Genomic DNA, 21,865 nt, shown 5'->3' on the forward strand with positions numbered 1-21,865 from the left:
GTAGATTCCCCCCAAAATTTAGGCACCAACCCTACCAGATACCTCAGGCCTGAAGGAGAAGGGTGATGGGGAGCAGACATCAGTGGCTTTCTTATACACTAACAATGAAAACACAGAAAGGGAAATTAGAGAATCGATTCCATTTACTAGAGCACCAAGAACCATAAGATACCTGGGAAGACACCTAACCAAAGAGGTAAAGGACCGGTACACGAGGAACTACAGAACACTCATGAAAGAAACTGAAGACACAAAAAGATGGAAGACTGTTCCATGCTCTTGGATCGGAAGAATAAAGATTGTTAAAATGTCTATACTGCCTAGAGCAATCTATACTTTTAATGCCATTCTGACCAAAATTCCACAGGTATTTTTCAAAGAGCTGGAGCAAATAATCCTAAAATTTGTATGGAATTGGAAGAGACCCCGAATTGCTAAGGAAATGTTGAAAAACAAAAATAAAACTGGCGGCATCATGTTACCTGATTTCAAGCTTTACTACAAAGCTGTGATCACCAAGACAGCATGGTACTGGCATAAAAACAGACACATAGACCAGTGGAACAAAGCAGAGAGCCCAGATATGGACCCTCAACTCTATGGTGAAATAATCTTCGACAAAACAGGAAAAAATATACAGTGGAAAAAAGTCTCTTCAATAAATGGTGCTGGGAAAATTGGACAGCTACATGTAGAAGAATGAAACTTGACCATTCTCTTACACCATACACAAAGATAAACTTGAAATGGATAAAAGACCTCAACTTGAGACAGGAATCCATCAGAATCCTAGGGGAGAACATAGGCAGTAACCTCTTCGATATCAGCCACAGCAACTTCTTTCAAGATATGTCTCCAAAGGCAAAGGAAACAAAAGCAAAAATGAACTTTTGGGACTTCATCAAGATCAAAAGCTTCTGCACAGCAAAGGAAAGAGTCAACAAAACAAAGAGGCAACCCACGGAATGGGAGAAGATATTTGCAAATGACAGTACAGACAAAAGGTTGATATCCAGGATCTATAAAGAACTTCTCAAACTCAACACACACAAAACAGATAATCATATCAAAAAATGGGCAGAAGGTATGAACAGACACTTCTCCAACGAAGACATACAAATGGCTATGAGACACATGAATTAAGGGAGGATGGGTGAAAAGTGTTCAAATACAATCCCTGCCCCCACCCCACCATGAAGTCTTAACTCGACAGAAGTTGGGATGCTACTCTGGAAAGTAAAACAGAGGATGTCTAAACTGGGGGATATCACATGTAATTGGGCTCAGTTACAACCAGAAACGGATATTAAGTGACCATAGAAATACCTCCTTCCCCACCTCTTTCCCACTCAGTTCCTATGTGCTGACATCAGACCTCTACCCTTCAGTTAGGAGACTGAGAAATGCTCTAGGAAATCAGACCAACCAAAAGCAAAGAGCTTAAAGCCGTGATCTCAGGGCTTCTCCAATGAACAGCCTACCCAGATACCCTACAGTAAAGGAGCCTCCAAGTTGAAAAGTCCCCCATTTGACAGAGATTCCAGTCAGCATCTTCATCTCTCGTCTCTTATTCATGAATACCAAGAATTTCTGGGAATATGAGGAAAGCCTTTAATGTGAACAAATAGATTCAAATAAATGGGTTAGAGCAACTTGGAAGAAATAGTGGATTCTGTGGATTCTTTAAAAACTTAACAATTTTCTAAGAGACAATATTCCACTCAAAACAAAAACAATGTTACTAAAAAGGAACATTTAGAAAACAAAACAAAGTTCTTGGAAATTAAAAAAAAAATGATTATCTGGGGAAAAAACCAACAGGACTACAAGATGTAGTTGAAGAAGCCTCCCCCGAAGGGGAACAAAATAACAGACAGAAAAATAGGAAAGAAAAGATTAAACAAAGCAGAAGGTCCGTAGAGGAGGTCCGTAAAAACAAAACAAACAAAAAAACTGGTCACATAAGTATGGCTACTAGAAGACCACAGAGCAATGCTTTTGAAATTCCAAATGAAAATGATATCCAAATGCATGCATTAACTATCAATTATGGGAGAAGAGTAAAGGCATTTTCAGACACTTATGATCTTAAACATTGGACCTCTCACACATTTAAGAAACCTACTCAAGGAGGCATGTCACCAAAAAGAGGGAACAAATGAAACATGGAAACATGCAGGACAAAACCAGGAGATCCAATGTAAGAGGCAAAGGGAGTCACGAGGATGGCAATATGCAGCAAGTTGAAGGAAACTAATCAGAGTGGAGAAAAGCAAGGGCTCCATAGCTGTGCTGACCTTCCCCCCTCAAAGTGAGTGACAGTGGAACCACCACTTCTATTGATGATGTTAATAAGAGTGACAGTGGATGGTAGACCATAAAGGTGTACGTTCCAAACATGAAAGACTTAAACAGAAGTTTTAGGACTTTCTTATTCAATCACTATCTTAGAAAGAGCATTTTTCCCACCCTAAAACTGAAAAGCGGAAGTAAAAAACCTGCCTACGTTAGAGAAATTCTGTAGTCATATGTACCTATATAAGCAGATACACAGGAAGTTGCTCACAGCAGTGGACTATATGAGTGGTGGACCTCTGGGAAAGAGATGAGACTTTGCAGTTCACCTTTTCATTCTTTTGACTTGTGTACCACAAATGGTAATTGTCCAAAGGTGAATATAATCCCTAATTTAAAAATATGGAGTGAAAAAACTGATCATGTATGGCAAGCAGTTTTAAAAAACTTGCCTCAGTTTTAAGTATATAAAACTGCATTTAATATATAATAACTAGTATTTTCACTATAAGTAGATTTATTTGAGAGAGAGAGAGAGAGAGTGCGCTCATGCACAAGCAGGGGGAGGGGCAGTGGCAGAAGCAGACTCCCCACTAAGCAGGGAGCCCAATGTAACTCCACTCCAGGACCCTGGGATCATGACTTGAGCCAAAGGCAAACACTTAACTGACTGAGTCACCGAGGTGCCCCCAGTATTCACTATTAATAAATGTGTTTCACCAGTGGCAATGGAAACTGTTTCTTATTGTAGGTTACAAAGAAGCCTGAAAGTGCTAAACCAAGTACCTTTGTAACTATAAAAACCCTTTCCTGTAATACTTACTGAACATCCACTGGGTCCTGGTCACTATCAGAGCTAACATGTTTGTGCACCAATGGCTTACATGTGTATATGGAATAAGAACACATTCACCTTTGTGTTAGTATTCCAGGTGCAATGTTCCTATGTGTCTACTCTAGGCCTTCCTCTATAGCTGGTGCTTGGGAGAGCCCCTGGACAATTGAGAATTTAGGGCTTTGTAGAGCACACCACTATGGAAACCTGAAAAAAATTATGATGATAAGACACTGTTATTACATCATTTTTTTTTAATCTTGAGGAATATTATATTCTAAAAACATTACTAATAAAATCATAGGTCTATTTCAAGATTTCTTACTATCTTCTGTAACATTCCACTTGGAAGGTAGAAAGCCACTAAGTTTTTCTCCAAGGAAGGGTGCAAATGGAATGCAATCTTGCATTACTGCATGTACTGAAAGTAAACCAGGAGGAGAAGGAAGTTTATATCCCCCCTCCAACTTTGGCTGAAGAACTGCTCATTTGACATTCTAGGAACTACCTTGCAGAGATTTGTCACTATGATCTAGAAGCAATGAACCTTCTCCAGTTAGGAGAGTGAATGTGACACTGCCTACATCCACCCTATGGGATAGCTAAAAGGACAAACCCTCAGCATCACATACCAATCTGTTAGAGAAACCACACATGTAATTACTTTTCTGCCTAGATCTTCCAATTTAATAATTTTTAAATAGCTAAAATATAATCAAGGTCACATGAGCACCATGCCTGGAACTATACACAAACATACCCTGTTCACAAATGTTTAGCTTCATAGCAACAACACCCTGGAACTGTCAAGGGTACAGTCACAGTTTTAAAAAATTAAGAGTGAAAAGTAAATACAATAGGACATTTGCACAAAAGCAGAGAATCCTGTTCTTGGCAATAGGCAGGAGTTAAAGAAATAAGTTAAGGATAGGCATACTCCAGAATCTAAGTATCATAATCAAAGGATATTTAAAGGAGTCATAGCTATACATATTCTAACAGTCTAATATTTTACATCGGTAGCTTCTTATACAAAAGTTAAAAAAAAAAACCTGCCAAAAACCAACCCAAATCATATTTTCTTTTTCCTTAATTAACCATTTTATTCCAAGTTGAAGACACGACACTGTCTAGCTTCATGGCCTAGAAAAAGTTTTCTAGTTGCGAGATGCCTTAGTCATTAATTAATAAACTCAAAGTGAACACTGAGTTGGATATAGAAATTGTGAGAGGATATCCTTCCTAAAATTTGAAAAACAGGGGACGTAAGGCAGATGGTTAACACCAAGAGCCATTTAAATTATATTAGTATGGCACCCTGAAATTATTTCATAGCAAAACATGATTTTTTATTAGCTTTCATTGTATGCGTGAAACTATTCAGTTAAGACAGAATTTATGGGAGCGCTACATGGTTAGGTTGCACCTCTGAGGTATCCACAGAAGGAAAATGACTTTTGGTGCCATGTGGCTTGTACTTATGCCCAACCAGAGAGTCTAGTCCCCTGAACCATAATGTGTATGTAGGAAAAGATTATAAAAATACTTCTGTAAGAGGGAAAGACTAGTAAGAACCTACAAGTGCACTCTTGTGCACTTTTCACTATGTGCATTTTCACTATGTGAAAATGTCATGGAAAAGGAGCACCACATGCTGACTTTAACAGCTTTTTTAGTGGATAAATCTCTTTGTCATGTATACACCATAGGAAAATTACCCACTGCCCCCAAAAAAAGGTCATGAAGAAAAACTGGATTCATAAAAGAATGTATATATTCAAAGTAGGCAAAAATATGGTATATATGTTTTTAAAAAGAAAATATGAAAAATAATTTCATTATGGAATGCCTTGATTGGCTTGTGACTTAGCACTTATTTCCTATTAATCAGATCTAATTCTGATAAATCTCTATTATATATGTTTTAGATTATCTATTTTAAAAAAATATCTATTTTTAAGACAACATAAAAACCTGTATTTGAGCATACAAATACAAGCTATCTTGCCTAGTATCTTCATGGATTCAAGATGCCAGAAGATTAATGAAATAATTTTTTAAAAACCTCAAGCACAGATTAACAAATAATATATTTCCTCCAGTTTTCTGGATTACACTATTAAAAGTTAACTTGTATTAACTAATGTACTCTGGACTTCCAGATATAAATACCAGTCAGTGGTTGGTTATTAAATCACAAGTAAAATTATTCTTAGAAATGGGTCTTAAATGGAATGCCTTAACTTTTCTTAGTTCAAAACCTGTAATTTGACCTTAAAATACATAATCATGCCCTTTGATGTGCTTTAAGCTGACATACTGACTGTACCATCTATACTTTGTAAGAGAGCAGGTAACTCCAGCACAGAAGAAACTATATAATGTGGCATCGGGGATGACTTCAGTGGCATTATTCCATTTTTATTTATCCAGACTGTTGCTTTCAGCCCTGCATTAAGGCCTCCTTGTATATCAGTTTCTAGTGTGTCACCAACCATCACACAATCCCCAGGCTGTACTCCGAGGAGATCACAGCAGTAATAAAATATGGAAGGTGCTGGTTTCTCTTCTTTCTGCTCTCCACCTACAACGATAGCGTCAAAATAGGACTGGCAGGCGCAAGCCTCGATCTTCTCCCTCTGGGTCTGTCGGTCTCCATTTGTTAATAAAAGTAGGCGGACCTCCTTCCGAAGTTCAGTAAGCATGGCTTTGACATCTTCTGCTAGTATCATATGCTGTAAACGTGTAGATTTCCACAGGAAATAACATTCTTCAGCCAATTTCCTATTGGTCACACCACCCTTCGTTTCCTGGATTGCTTCTTCCCAGTGTAAAGTCCTTAGGTCAGTAATGCATGTACTGGAAGGATGAAAACATTCCTTGCTGAGTTTAACTTGAACCTTGTCACAAATGGTTTCAGCCTCTTCTTTGTAATGGTACTTTGATTGTAAGAGCTTTATCACCTAAATAAAGAAAAACAACTCCATTAACACATTTCAGGTCTTTTAAAGTCATACCTTGAGAAACCATGTACCTATAATCCCTGGGTAGAAATTCCAACTCCACGTGCCTGCCTTAAGGCAGCTCTACTATTACACCATTTCTGGTGGGACTTGGTCTCATTTTCAAAGAATATCAGAGGTAAGATCTCCCAATCTCTCCACACAACTCATTCATATTTTTGGACTGATTTCTATTCTAAGTATCTTCAGCTATAGGTCATAAAAACCCTTTATTTGGCAGTCTGCCACCTTCCATCCTGGTTATGAAGAAACAGAAATAAAACTTAGGTTTAAATTTAGTAAAACATTTTAATTTCACCACAACCATTATATAGACTCTTCCCAGAAATAACATTGGTTCATCCAATCCTTTACCTACACCCATTTTATGTTTTGAAGGCCTAAACTGACCACCATATAAAATGGGACCTAATTTTAAAAACATGTATTCAATTCTAATAGAATAAAGAACCTGCTGTGATTTCAGCAATTTAATGACACAGTTCTTCTTCCAAACCTAGTTTTCCAGATAAAAACCTTCAAAGAGTTCTGAGTCACCCTCTGTTACACTGGTTCTGACTCTGTCATCAGAATTACATGCTCCCTCTTGTGTTCCCCAACTTTTTATCTTGGCTTTTATTATCTTCTTTTCCATTTGGCCTCTCTTAATATTTACTGAGACCCTAATGTGGCAAGCATAGTGCCTAATGCTCACATATATTATTTCTAACTTCTCTACAACTCTGCAAGGGACTCCCCTTTTTGAGATAAGGAAATGGAAATTCAGAACTGTTAAACAATTTGCCTAAACTGAGATTTAAATCCACACTTGCCTACTTCCAAAGCACATGTGCTTAGGCAGTGGAGACTGGGTCCATTGCCTTCATATTATCTGCTGTGGTAAATAAACAGGTATGCAACCACTATAAAAGCTGGGTTGAGTGCTTTAACAGTCATATAAACAATAGTGGAAATAAAATGTAAGAACAAGTCATTCCACAGGGTTATTGGATAGGACTTCATAGCCAAAGTAACATTTAAACCAAGGTGTTACCAAGTCTGTAAGGTGGGCATGGGAAGAGAATGAAATTATTCTAGACAGAAGGAATAGCAAGGAACAAAGATACAGAGCTTGGAATTTTGAGAACTGGGAAAGGTGAGAAGCTGATTTCAGACTGAAATGGAAGGCATGTGAGGGGGGATCCTAAAAGATCAGGCTGGAGAGTCTGTTTGCAACTGGTTAGTAAAAGGCCTTCAATCCAAGCCTTCTATAGATGCTACCCAAGTCCCCTTGGCACATACTGTTCCCATACATGTTAATGGCTTTATACCATAAGTAATACTGTAATGCCAATTGGGCTTCATACTGTAAGTAACTAAGGGTTTTATCTGACCACAGGAACACCCATGCACACAAGCTGGGGCTGAAGTTTTACCCTGGAAGCAGGCCTCAACTAATGAGTGGCAGAAATTGGTAGATTAATATCCCAGCTTTCTTTTCTCCTGGGAGGGACAACCGAAGCATGCTCTGCATGCTGTCTCCAAGAGTTCCCCAACAGTTCACACTAGTAACCTACTCATTTATTAGACTCCCTCTCTTCCTTGTATCATCCCACCACTATTTTACAGCACTTGCAAGGACCACCTCCCAAATGGACTACCTGCAATTTAAGTCCCTACCTTAGGGACATCTGGGGAAAGTTGACAATACCAAGACAAATTTGAATCTTTGGATGATGAGTGTAATGTACACAGTTGAGACTAAAAACTGTCTGCTGTTGGAGCAAAGAGGTCAAATAAGTTAAAAAGTGTTGCCCTAAACTATATAGGGAACAAGTAGTATGCTACTCACACCAGATGCTCAATTCACCTACTGAAAAGGGGAAAGAAATTAACACACATTTTTCTTCCTTCAAAGTGTAATAATCATATCAAAAGTAAATATTGTTCAGGCTATTTGTGCTCTTCAAAAAAATGCAATGGTTAAGAAAAGTCTTATTACTTCAAGAAAAAGATGTCTTTCCTAAGAATTTTAGGGGGAGGCAAAGTGAAATTAACAAACTGAGCTTTTACAGCCTCTGTGCTAATGTCATCATCTTTTCTAACAATGCCAGTTGAATTACTCTTGAGCTATGATGGAAGGTCACCCTGAAGTTTTAGCAAACCTATTGCTACACAACAGAAGAACACAGGCCTCTATAAATCCACAGTGCTTAAGCTTAAATAGGAGCTGGTTCATAGTTAGCAAGCAAAGAGCTCTCAATAAATGTCCAATTTTCTGTTACTGCAACTGGCAATTCATTTTGCATGTTCTTAGGGCTCTGAAAAAAACAGAATTAGCTCACCTTAAAGGGAGAGTCTTGTAAAGGTATACCACTTTCAAGTTTTGAAATTCCTTCTCATTATATCCTCTGATTTAACTTTCTCATTTTTTCACACAGCAACTAATTACAGATTCATTTGGGATCACAAACAGCATTTTTAAAGAAAGATTTTATTTATCTGACAGAGAGAAAGCAAGCACACAAGCAGGGGGAACAGTAGAGGGAGAAGGACAAGCAGGCTCCCTGCTCAGCTGGGACTCAATGTGGGGCTCGATCTCAGAACCCTGGGATCATGATCTGAGCTGAAGGCAGACGCTTAACGACTGGGCCACTCAGGCGCCCCCAAGTAGCATTTTAATATTAACATATTTGGGGAAAAAGCTTATCATCCATTTACATATTATTACAACAGAAATAACACCTACTGAATCACTGTTGTATACCTGAAACTAATGTAACACTGTGTATCAACTATACTTCAGTAAAAACAAAAAACACCTAACTTAAATTAGTTCATATTATTACTAGTATAAACAATCCTAACCCCTGTACTGAGAAAACAGGAATTTTCATAGAATTGGGGGTGGGGGAAAATGATCTCTAACTTGGTGGTCTGAGGATATTTTGTGCAAGGGGTAAGGCAGGCTTGAAAAGGATTCTGAGCACAATTAAGCCCATGAGGTACCTAAGGGCCTAAAGAAAAGGGCTCAAGGACAGTGAGGGGGGGAGAGGGAAATCAATTTGTAGATAAGATAAACTCAAGTTTCTACTTCAAAACTCTATTTAAGTCTCATCTTAACCCATAAAGAAAAGAAACTGTATCCTTCTAACCTGCTGTCTGGACCCAGAATTAAAGTTACTATCATCAGTACTAGTTTTTAGCTAATTGTGATTTAAATACTCTTTCAGGGCTGGTATGGGAACTACATAATATTATAACACTATGATATGATATGAAGTAGCTGAATTCCAAATAAAACTGAGTTAAAAATACATGCTCATGGGGAGGAATCAAGATGGCAGAGAAGTAGCAGGCTGAGACTACATCAGGCAGCAGGAGATCAGCAAGATAGCTTATCTAAACATTGCAAACACCTACAAATCCAACGGGAGATTGAAGAGAAGAAGAACAGCAATTCTAGAAACAGAAAATCAACCACTTTCTGAAAGGTAGGACTGGCGGAGAAGTGAATCCAAAACGATGGGAAGATAGACTGCGGGGGGAGGGGCCGGCTCCTGGCAGGCGGCGGACCAACGGAGCACAAAATCAGAACTTTTAAAAGTCTGTTCCAGGGGCGCCTGGGTGGCTCAGTGGGTTAAAGCCTCTGCCTTCCGCTCAGGTCATGATCCCAAGGTCCTGGGATCGAGCCCCACATAGGGCTCTCTGCTCTGCAGGGAGCCTGCTTCCTCCTCTCTGTGCCTGCCTCTCTGCCTAGTTGAGATTTCTGTCTGTCAAATAAATAAAATATTAAAGAAAAAAAAAGTCTGTTCCACTGAGGGACATAGCTCCAGAGGCTAAACTGGGGTGAAGCCCATGCAGGGTCAGTGTGGCCCCAGGTCCTGCAGGGTCACAGAAGGATAGAGGGTGTCTGAGTGTCACAGAGCTTGCAGGTATTAGAACGGGAGAGCTGGCTACAGAGACAGAGCCCAGGACTGAGCTCTCAGCTCAGGGTTACCTTGAACCGGTCACAGGCTGGGTGAGCTCGGAGCACGGCCGGAGGCCGGGGATACGGGAGTGATTGGGCGCTGTTCTCTGGGGGTGCACTGAGGAATGGGGCCCTGGGCTCTCGGCTCCTCCAGGCCAGAGACTGGGAGGCCGCCATTTTCATTCCCGTCCTCTGGAACTCTACTGACAGCGTTCAGGGAACAAAAGCTCCCGAAAGCGAACCCGAGCTGATTACTTAGTCCGGCGGTAAGGGCGGTGCAATTCCGCCTCAGGCAAAGACACTTGAGAGTCACCACAACAGGCCCCTCCCCCAGAAGATCAACAAAAAATCCAGCCAGGACCAAATTCACCTACCAAGGAAAGCAGGTTCAATACCAAGAACGGCAGCGGAATTCCAGAGGAGGAGAAAGTAAAACACGGAACTCATGGCTTTCTCCCCATGATTCTTGTCTTGTGGTTAATTTTTTTTTTTTTCAATTTTCTTCTTCTGCTAAATTTTTTTAAACTTTTACCCTTTTCTTTTTTAACGTTTTTAAACTAGTTTATCAAACATATATATATTTCTTTCTTTTTTATATTTTTTCTTTATTTGTTTTCTTTTTCAAATTTTTTCTTTCCTTTTCTGAACCTCTTTTTATCCCCTTTCTCCCCCCCACGATTTGGGGTCTCTTCTGATTTGGTTAAATCGCATTTTTTCTGGGGTCTTTGCCACCCTTTTAGTATTTTGCTTGCTCCTTCATATACTCTTATCTGGACAAAATGACAAGGCGGAAAAATTCACCACAAAAAAAAGAACAAGAGGCAGTACCGAAGGCTAGGGACCTAATCAATACAGACATTGGTAATATGTCAGATCTAGAGTTCAGAATGACGATTCTGAAGGTTCTAGCTGGGCTCCAAAAGGTATGGAAGATATTAGAGAAACCCTCTCTGGAGATATAAAAGCCCTTTCTGGAGAAATAAAAGAATCAAACTCTAACTAAGTTGAAATCAAAAAAGCTATTAATGAGGTGCAATCAAAAATGGAGGCTCTCACTGCTAGGATCAATGAGGCAGAAGAAAGAATTAGTGATACAGAAGACCAAATGACAGAGAATAAAGAAGCTGAGCAAAAGAGGGACAAACAGCTACTGGACCATGAGGGGAGAATTTGAGAGATAAGTGACACCATAAGACGAAACAACATTAGAATAATTGGGATTCCAGAAGAAGAAGAAAGAGAGAGCGGAGCAGAAGGTATATTGGAGAGAATTATGGGAGAGAATTATTGGAGAGAATTTCCCTAATATGGCAAAGGGAACAAGCATCAAAATCCAGGAGGTGCAGAGAACCCCCCTCAAAATCAACAAGAATAGGTCCACACCCTGTCACCTAATAGTAAAATTTACAAGTCTTAGTGACAAAGAGAAAATCCTGAAAGCAGCCTGGGAAAAGAAGTCTGTAACATACAATGGTAAAAATATTAGATTGGCAGCAGACTTATCCACAGAGACCTGGCAGGCCAGAAAGAGCTGGCATGATATATTCAGAGCACTAAACAAGAAAAACATGCAGCCAAGAATACTATATCCAGCTAGGCTATCATTGGAAATAGAAGGAGAGATCAAAAGCTTCCAGGACAAACAAAAACTGAAAGAATTTGCAAACACCAAACCAGCTCTACAGGAAATATTGAAAGGGGTCCTCTAAGCAAAGGGAGAGCCTAAAAGTAGTAGATCAGAAAGGTACAGAGACAATATACAGTAACAGTCCCCTTACAGGCAATACAATGGCACTAAATACATATCTCTCAATAGTTACCCTGAATGTTAATGGGCTAAATGCCCCAATCAAAAGACACAGGATATCAGAATGGATAAAAAAACAAAACCCATCTATATGTTGCCTACAAGCAACTCATTTCAGATGCAAGGACACCTCCAGATTTAAAGTGAGGGGGTGGAAACAATTTACCAGCTAATGGGCATCAGAAGAAAGCTGGGGTGGCAATCCTTATATCAGATCAATTAGATTTTAAGCCAAAGACTATAATGAGAGATGAGGAAGGACACTGTATCATACTCAAAGGGTCTGTCCAACAAGAAGACCTAACAATTTAAAATATCTATGCCCCTAACATGGGAACAGCCAACTATATAAACCAATTAATGACAAAATCAAAGAAACACATTGACAGTAATACAATAATAGTAGGGGACTTTAACACTCCCCTCACTGAAATGGACAGATCATCCAAGCAAAGGATCAACAAGGAAATAAAGGCCTTAAATGACACACTGGACCAGATGGACATCACCGATATATTCAGAAGATTTCATCCCAAAGCAACAGAATACACATTCTTCTCCAGAGCACATGGAACATTCTCCAGAATAGATCACATCCTGGGTCCTAAATCAGGTCTCAACCGGCATCAAAAGATTGGGATCATTCCCTGCATGTTTTCAGACCACAATGCTCTGAAGCTAGAACTCAATCACAAGAGGAAATTTGGAAAGAACCCAAATACATGGAGACTAAACAGCATCCTTCTCAAGAATGAATGGATCAACCAGGAAATTAAAGAAGAATTGAAAAAATTCATGGAAACAAATGATAATGAAAACACAACGGTTCAAAATCTGTGGGACACAGCAAAGGCAGTCCTGAGGGAAAATATATAGCGGTACAAGCCTTTCTCAAGAAACAAGAAAGGTCTCAAGTACACAACCTAACCCTACACCTAAAGGAGCTGGTGAAAGAGCAACAAAGAAACCCTAAACCCAGCAGGAGAAGAGAAATCATAAAGATCAGAGCAGAAATCAATGAAATAGAAACAAAAAAAAAAAACCAAAACAATAGAACAAACGAAACTAGGAGCTGGTTCTTTGAAAGAATTAATAAGATTGATAAACCCCTGGCCATACTTATAAAAAAGAAAAGAGAAGGGACCCAAATAAATAAAATCATGAATGAAAGAGGAGAGATCACAACTAACACCAAAGAAATACAGACAATTATAAGAACATACTATGAGCAACTCTACGCCAACAAATTGGACAATCTGGAAGAAATGGATGCATTCCTAGAGACATATAAACTACCACAACTGAACCAGGAAGAAATAGAAAACCTGAACAGGCCCATAACCAGTAAGGAGATTGAAAATCAACAGTCATCAAAAATCTCCAAACAAACAAAAGCCCAGGCCCAGACGGCTTCCCAGGGGAATTCTACCAAACATTTAAAGAAGAACTAATTCCTATTCTCCTGAAACTGTTCCAAGAAATAGAAATGGAAGGAAAACTTCCAAACTCATTCTATGAGGCCAGCATCACCTTGATCCCAAAACCAGACAAGGATCCCACCAAAAAAGAGAACTACAGACCAATATCCTTGATGAACACAGATGCAAAAATTCTCACCATAATACTAGCCAATAGGATTCAACAGTGCATTAAAAGGATTATTCACCGCGACCAAGTGGGATTTATTCCAGGGCTGCAAGGTTGGTTCAACATCTGCAAATCAATCAATGTGATACAACACATTAATAAAAGAAAGAACAAGAACCATATGATACTCTCAATAGATGCTGAAAAAGCATTTGACAAAGTACAGCATCCCTTCCTGATCAAAACTCTTCAAAGTGTAGGGATAGAGGGCACATACCTCAATATTATCAAAGCAGTCTATGAAAAACCCATCGCAAAATATCATTCTCAATGGAGAAAAACTGAAAGCTTTTCCGCTAAGGTCAGGAACACGGCAGGGATGTCCATTATCACCACTGCTATTCAACACAGTACTCGAAGTCCTAGCCTCAGCAATCAGACAAAAAAGGGAAATTAAAGGCATCCAAATCGGCAAAGAAGAAGTCAAACTATCACTCTTCGCAGATGATATGATACTATATGTGGAAAACCCAAAAGACTCCACTCCAAAACTGCTAGAACTTGGACACGAATTCAGTAAAGTGTCAGGATATAAAATCAATGCACAGAAATCAGTTGCATTTCTGTACACCAACAGCAAGACAGAAGAAAGAGAAATTAAGGAGTCAATCCCATTTACAATTGCACCCAAAACTATAAGATACCTAGGAATAAACCTAACCAAAGAGGCTAAGAATCTGTATGCAGAAAACTAGAAAGTACTCATGAAAGAAATCGAGGAACACAAAGAAATGGAAAAATGTTCCATGCTCCTGGATTGCAAGACTAAATATTGTGAAAATGTCTATGCTACCTAAAGCAATCTACACATTTAATGCACTCCCTATCAAAATACCATCCATACTTTTCAAAGAAATGGAACAAATGATCCTAAAATTTATATGGAACAGAAAAGACCTCGAATAGCCAAAGCAACATTGAAAAAGAAAGCCAAAGTTGGTGGCATCACAATTCCGGACTTCAAGCTCTATTACAAAGCTGTCATCATCAAGACAGCATGGTACTGGCACAAAAACGGACACATAGGTCAATGGAACAGAATAGAGAGCCCAGAAATAGACCCTCAACTCTATGGTCAACTAATCTTCGACAAAGCAGGAAAGAATGTCCAATGGAAAAAAGACAGCGTTTTCAACAAATGGTGCTGGGAAAATTGGACAGCCACATGCAGAAAATTGAAATTGGACGACTTCCTTACACCACACACAAAAATAGACTCAAAATGGATGAAGGACCTCAATGTGAGAAAGGAATCCATTAAAATCCTTGAGGAGAACACAGGCAGCAACCTCTTCCACCTCAGCCGCAGCAACTTCTTCCTAGGAACATCGCCAAAGGCAAGGGAAGCAAGGGCAAAAATGAATTATTGGGACTTCATCAAGATCAAAAGCTTTTGCACAGCAAAGGAAACAGTTAACAAAACCAAAAGACAACTGACAGAATGGGAGAGGTATTTGCCAGCGACACATCAGATAAAGGGCTAGTATCCAAAATCTATAAAGAGCTTGGCAAACTCAACACCCAAAGAACAAATAATCCAACCAAGAAATGGGCAGAAGACATGAACAGACATTTCTGCAACGAAGACATCCAGATGGCCAACAGACACATGAAAAAGTGCTCCACGTCACTGGGCATCAGGGAAATACAAATCAAAACCACAATGAGATATCACCTCACACCAGTCAGAATGGCTAAAATTAACAAGTCAGGAAATGACAGATGCTGGCGAGGATGCGGAGAAAGGGGAACCCTCCTACACTGTTGGTGGGAATGCAAGCTGGTGCCACCACTCTGGAAAACAGCATGGAGGTTCCTCAAAGTGTTGAAAATAGAACTACCCCATGACCCAGCAATTGCACTACTGGGTATTTACCCTAAAGATACAAACGTAGTGATCCAAAGGGGCACGTGCACCCGAATGTTTGTAGCAGCAATGTCTACAATAGCCAAACTATGGAAAGAACCTAGATGTCCATCAACAGATGAATGGATAAAGAAGATGTGGTATATATACACAATGGAATACTATGCAGCCATCAAAAGAAATGAAATCTTGCCATTTTTGATGACGTGGATGGAACTAGAGGGTATCATGCTTAGTGAGATAAGTCAATCGGAGAAAGACAACTATCATATGATCTCCCTGATATGAGGAAGTGGAGATGCAACATGTGGGGTTAGGGGGGTAGGAGAAGAATAAATGAAACAAGATGGGATTGGGAGGGAGCCAAACCATAAGTGACTCTTAATCTCACAAAACAAACTGAGGGTTGCTGGGGGAAGGGGGCATTAGAGAGGGGGAGTGGGGTTATGGACATTGGGGAAGTTATGTGGTATGGTGAGTGCTGTGAAGTATGTAAACCTGGTGATTCACAAGCCTGTACCCCTGGGGATAAAAATACATTATATGTTTATAAAAAAATAAGAAATAAATAAAAAATAAAAAAAAAAAAGAAAAATGAAGAAAATGTTTAAAAAAAATACATGCTCATGGGGGCACCTGGATGGCTCAGTTGGTGGGCATCTTGACTCTTGATTTCACCTCAGGTTGTGATCTTGGGGTCCTGGGACAGAGCCTCCTGTCAGGCTCCATGCTCAGTGTGGGGTCTGTTTGTGATTCTCTTTCTCCCTCTGCCCCTTCCTACACTTGCACTCACTCTCTCTAAAATAAATGAAAAATAAAAGCTTAAAAAAATACATTCTCACAGAATATGATTGCCTACATACAGCCTACCAATTCAAGCAGTTCTTATGTTATTTTTAGTCCAAGTCTTTCTTCAAACATCATTTACTCTATGTGACTTCCTGACCAACCTATTTAAAACTGCAATTCATTCTCCTCTCCACTTTTCCAAACATACATATAAATAAATATACATTTGATGTGTTATGTTCATGGTTAACCAACACTAGAAAGTAAACTCACAAATGCAGATACCTTTTCTGCTCTGTTCACTGAGAAACCCCAAATTTCTCTGGACAGCTTCCTCTTAGGTAGTGACTCTGAAAGAAAGGCCTGAAGAGGGTAGACAGAAGTAACTTTTCCAGAAGATGAAAAGAAATGAAACAGATATATAGAGTTAGTATATGGCTCCTTCTCCCCAAGCACAAGCAATGACTAGATCTTTTCTCCCTTTGGCATGTTAGTTTTGAATTGGCTAACAGTTATGGATAGTGTTGTATTCTTTTTTTTTTTTTTCTTGTAGATTTTAATAGTTTATTTGAGAGAGAAAGAGGGAGAACATGAGCAGGGGGAGGTGCAGAGGGAGAAGCAGGCTCCTCGCTGAAGCAGGGCGGCTGATGCAAGGCTCAGCCCTATGACCCGGAGATGATGACCTGAGCTGAAGGCTGACGCTTAACTGACTGAGCCACCCAGGTGCCTCAGATGGTGCTGTACTCTAATGTGATAAAGCACTCATTGTATAGGAGCACCTGGGTGGCTCAGAGGGCTAAGCCTCTGCCTTCAGCTCAGATCAGTATCTCAGGGTCCTGGGATGGAGCCCCGCATCGGGCTCTGCTTAGCAGGGAGCCTGCTTCCCCCCTCTCTCTGCCTGCCTCTCTTGTCTACTTGTATCTCTCTGTCAAATAAATAAAATCTTTAAAAAAAAAAAAAAGCACTCCTTGTATAGTCAAAAGCACACAACTCAATTCTGTTTGTTTAATAGGATGTTTGTAAAGGAGGTGACAACAGAACCAAGTCTGTAGACCTGGAATTTTATCCACCCATCCATTCATTATTCATTAAATATTTATCATGTATCAAATGAATATGACCAAGACAGTTTGTTTTCTCTTAAGAAGCTGTTAAGTTGCAGGCATCTGAGTTGCAAAAACTAATTGTAATTTCCTTTGATAAGTACATTATAAGATATTTTGAACAAAATACAGTGTTGGTATAAGGGAGTTTGGTATACACACTAGGGAGAAATACAATCTGACTTTTTTTTTCAGAAATTTCACTCTGGCAGGAATGTGGAGGATAAACTGGACACAGTAAGCTTGGAGACACCACCACAGCAATAGCTAGGTGACAGACAAGTCCACCTTTAAGCAAGATAAGGGCAGTGGGGGGTGGATACGCAGAAGGGGACAGACTGGGTGGACATGGTAGATGGTACGATTTAACAAGTGTACACTTGGATGCTACAGACTTACCATGCATTCAATTAAACCTGATAAGGACACTGAGGACTAATATCACCATTCACATTTTTAAATAAGGATTTAAGATTTAGAGTGGTTAGGGAACTTGTTCAGGCATTTTCAGCTAGGTATTGGAGAGCTGTGATTCAAACTCAAATGCCTGATTTCAAGACATGAACTCTAGGCTATAGCATGATTTGGCCTAAACCAAGGATTTAATTGCAACATATTGGGCTTGGCCCTTGACAAGGCAGCTGAAGAAACTGGGGGCAATATAGTACAGGGTGGTGCCCATGAGGTCAAGGGTATGCAAATGGAAGGGACAGTCAATAGTATGGAATGCCTCAGCATAGCCATTAATACAGACTTAAAATGTCCATTGATTTTGGCAATTTGGGAAATGTGTAATGACCTGGCAAGCCCATTTCATTAAGTAGCACGGAGAGAAGCTATATCTCAAGGGATTAAGGAATAAATAAAGGTGGAGACATGGAAATAATGTATATAGATTTCTTTTGAAAGACATTGCTGTCAACACAAAATCAGACACACAGATAAATGGAACAGAACAGAGGATCCAGAAACAGATCCTCAACTCTATGGTCAATTAATCTTCCACAAAGCAGGGAAGAATATCCAATGGAAAAAAGACAGTCTCTTCAACAAATGGTGTTGGGAAAATTGGACAGCCACATGCAGAATGAAACTGGACCATTTTCTTACACCACACACATAAATAAATTCAAACTAGACTAAAGACTTAAATGTGTGACAGGAATCCATCAAAAGACTAGAGAACACAGGCAGCAACCTCTTTGACCTCAGCCTCTTTGACTTCTTGCTAGACACATCCACAGACGCAAGGGAAACAAAAGCAAAAATAAACTATCGGGACTTCATCAAGGTAAGTTTTTTGTTTGTTTTTTTCATCATGGTTATTTCATATTTTATTGGACTGATGTACATCACCATTTCTGAGATGGAAAGCTAACCTAGGACTAAGAATACCGAATAGAAAATGGGGAGAAGCCATCCACAAATTTGATTAAATTATTAAGGTACATAAATCTTTGGGTTAGAATTGAGGGAAAAAATTGTTCAGAGCTTTGGTGTCTAACGAGAATCTCCTAAAGGCTCTACTAATACAAGGTCAGTTTATGGAAAGACTATTGAATTGCACAAAACCCCTTTAGGCAGGAGAAATGGGCATGACAGAAGGATGTGGGCTGTGGGGGCCGCCACTCTGCAGCAAAGACAGCTGGGCTGGAGGCTGTGACTCGGGCCCAGGATCTGCAGGTAGGCTGGAAATCTAGAGGTAAAATTTAATGCACTGACTCAAAGCTCCTGCTTTCCAATCGGTCTCTAGGATATTGATGCTTTCCTCAGACAAGGAAAAACTTTTTTTTTTTTAAATTTTATTTATTTGACAGAGAGACACAGAGCACAAGGAAGGGGAGCAGCAGAGGGAGAAGAAGGAGGCTCTCTGCTGGGCAGGGAGCCCAATGCAGGGCTTGATCTCAGGACCCTGGGATCATGACCTGACCATGACTGAAAGCAGATGTTTAACCAACTGAGCCACCCAGGCACTCCAAGATAAAAAGTTTTTGCAGAGCAAAGTAAACAATCGACAAAACCAAAGGACAACCAACAGAATGGGAAAAAATATTTGCAAATAAATATCAGATAAAGGACTACTATCCAAAATCCATAAAGAACTTATCAAACTCAACACCTAAAACCCAAATAATTCAGCCAAGAAATGGGCAGAAGACATGAACAGACTTTTCTCCCAAAAAAAAAAAAAAAAAAATGACCAACAGATGCATAAAAAATGCTCAATATCACTCAAGATCAGGGAGACACAAATCAAAACCACAATGAAGTACCACTTCACACCAGTCAGAATGGCTAAAATGAACAAGTCAGGAAAGGACAGATCTTGGTGATGATGCAGAGAAAGAGGAACCCTCTTACACTGTTGGGAGGAATGCAAGCTGGTATAGCCTCCTTGGAAAACAGTACAGAGATTCCTCAAAAAGTTGAAAATGGAGCTACTCTATGACCCAGCAATTGTACATAGGTATTTATCCAAAGGATACAAACATAATGATTGGAAGGGGCACCTGCACCCCAATGTTTATAGCAGCAATGTCCATAAAAGGCAAACTATGTAAAAAGCCCAGATGTCCATCGACAGATAAATGGACAAAGAAGACCTGGTATGTATATATGTATATATATATACATATATATATATCCAAAAAGAATGAAATCTTGACATTTGCAACAGCATGGATGGAACTAGAGGGTATTATGCTAAGTGAAATAAGTCAGAGAAAGACAAATACCACATGATTTCACTCACGCATGGAGTTTAAGAAACAAAACAGATGAACATAGGGAAAGGGAAGGAAAAATAAGATAAAAATGGAGAGGCAGGCAACTATAAGAGCCCCTTAACTCTAGGAACAATCTTGAGGTGGCTGGAGGGAAGGCAGGTGGGGGATGGTGTAATGGGTGATGGGCATGAAGGAGGGCACCTGATGTAATGAGCTGTGGGTATTAGATGCAACTAATGATTCCCTGAAACCAGTAATACAGTACATGCTAACTAACTTCAATTTAAATTAACAACAACAAAAAAACCCCAAAGCCCTCAAGGGAGACAGATATCATCTAGTGAAGGAAGAAGGGTTCAAGAGAGGCTTCTTTTTTTATTTTTTGAAGTATGGGACAAACCTGAATATGCAGGAATGGAATGCACCAAGAAAGAGGATGAAAGATGAGGGAGTCAAAACCTGGGGCACCTATGGGGCCGGGTCAGGTAAGCCAAGACTCTGGAGTCTGGTCTTGATCTCATGGTCTTGAGGTCGCCCAGTCTAGCCCCACCTTTGGGGCTTTAAAAAAAAAACAAAACAAAACAATCCAGAGAGTCAATACCTAACTAATAAAGCATGAAGAGGTTGGGACTCTCAGGGTTGGAAGGATTAGCTTTTGAAAGTGGGTTTTCACATCTGATAATCTTTGATTTTTTTCTTCGACCCGCAGGTAGAAGAAAGCAGGGGTGGATGTGGGGCTTCAAGAAGTCTGATTCAGCATCTGTGGATATGGAAAGGAGAGGATGCTGCTGAATAATGCCTCATGAAAGGAGTGCTCTGTGCAAGCACAGACTGTGAATGTAACCTCGGAAATCTAAGGGTCACAAGCACAGCAGGGAGACTGGAGGTGAATTTCTGCGGAGACATTTTCTGGAGTCAATTAAGTCCAGGCTCACCACTGACAGTTGTGTAACTTCCTGGGTCTCCTCAAAGGTCTGCCTAAGATCACGCTGTGTGGAGAGGCCAACCGCAGAGAGCCTGGCACCACGCTCGCCTAGCAGGTCGGAACGGTCCTGGCAAAAAGCCAGGTGACCGTCTATGTTTGTGGGCAACTCTGCCACCGTGGCAGTTTTAACGACGTCTTTCCGGGTCCCACAGCTGGAAACTTCCAGAACCCAGCTTCCCAGATGTGGGCGTAGCCAGGCAGGTAACCCAAGCCTCCCGGCGCGAAGGAAAGCAGCCTCCCCAGCCAGTTCCCCCTGCCCACTCGTCCTTCCTTCCCGCTCCTTCCCGAACGCGGTGGGTCTTAAAGGACGAGAAGCCTCCGGGATGACCTAGCCCCAGACGCTGTGTCGATGGACTCGGCAGTGTCGGGGGTGGGCGGACACCAAGAAGACAGGAAAGCGCGCGATATGGGTTGGGCGCGCTGACCCTGCCCAAAGAAGGACCGGGGAAGTTGGGACGTTACCTCCAACATGCCTTTTCTACTCGCCCCGGCAGTGTCGATGAGCGTGTTGTCCAAATCGAAGAAAACCGCCCGCACCCGGTTCAGCACCATCCCGCCAACCGCGCTCGCGCTCGCCCCACACCAACTCGCCGCAACCAGCGCCGCCCACGCATGCGTGAAGCGGGACCGCGGGCAGGGAAAACGGGGGCGGGGCCGTGAGGTCACCTGACCCTTCGGCGCTGCCCACGGAACTCCCGCGAGATGTCTCAATATCAGTGCGTCTGAGAACAGCGAGATGCCGCGAGACTCCGAGATAGGGGTCTGTAGGGTGTGTTGTAGTCACACCCCGTCAGCGGGCGAGTGGTTATCTGAGCAGTCTGAATGTGGGTGATTAGGGA

The 21,865-nt window shown here is 40.6% G+C and overlaps 1 protein-coding gene across 1 annotated transcript; it reads right to left on the reverse strand.

Moving 5' to 3' along the window:
* Window positions 1-1,103: 1,103 nt before the first annotated feature.
* LOC123926197 (N-acetylneuraminic acid phosphatase) lies at window positions 1,104-21,639 on the reverse strand. The gene is made up of 2 exons (XM_045980032.1): window positions 21,489-21,639; window positions 1,104-6,093 (listed from the first exon to the last, which is right to left on the reverse strand). The coding sequence occupies exons 1-2, from the start codon at window positions 21,576-21,578 to the stop codon at window positions 5,437-5,439; spliced, it is 747 nt and encodes a 248-aa protein (XP_045835988.1). The 5' UTR covers window positions 21,579-21,639; the 3' UTR covers window positions 1,104-5,436.
* Between the last annotated feature and the right edge of the window lie 226 nt (window positions 21,640-21,865).

The sequence above is a fragment of the Meles meles genome, chromosome 15, assembly GCF_922984935.1.
Source record: "Meles meles chromosome 15, mMelMel3.1 paternal haplotype, whole genome shotgun sequence".
Classification (NCBI taxonomy): domain Eukaryota; kingdom Metazoa; phylum Chordata; class Mammalia; order Carnivora; family Mustelidae; genus Meles; species Meles meles.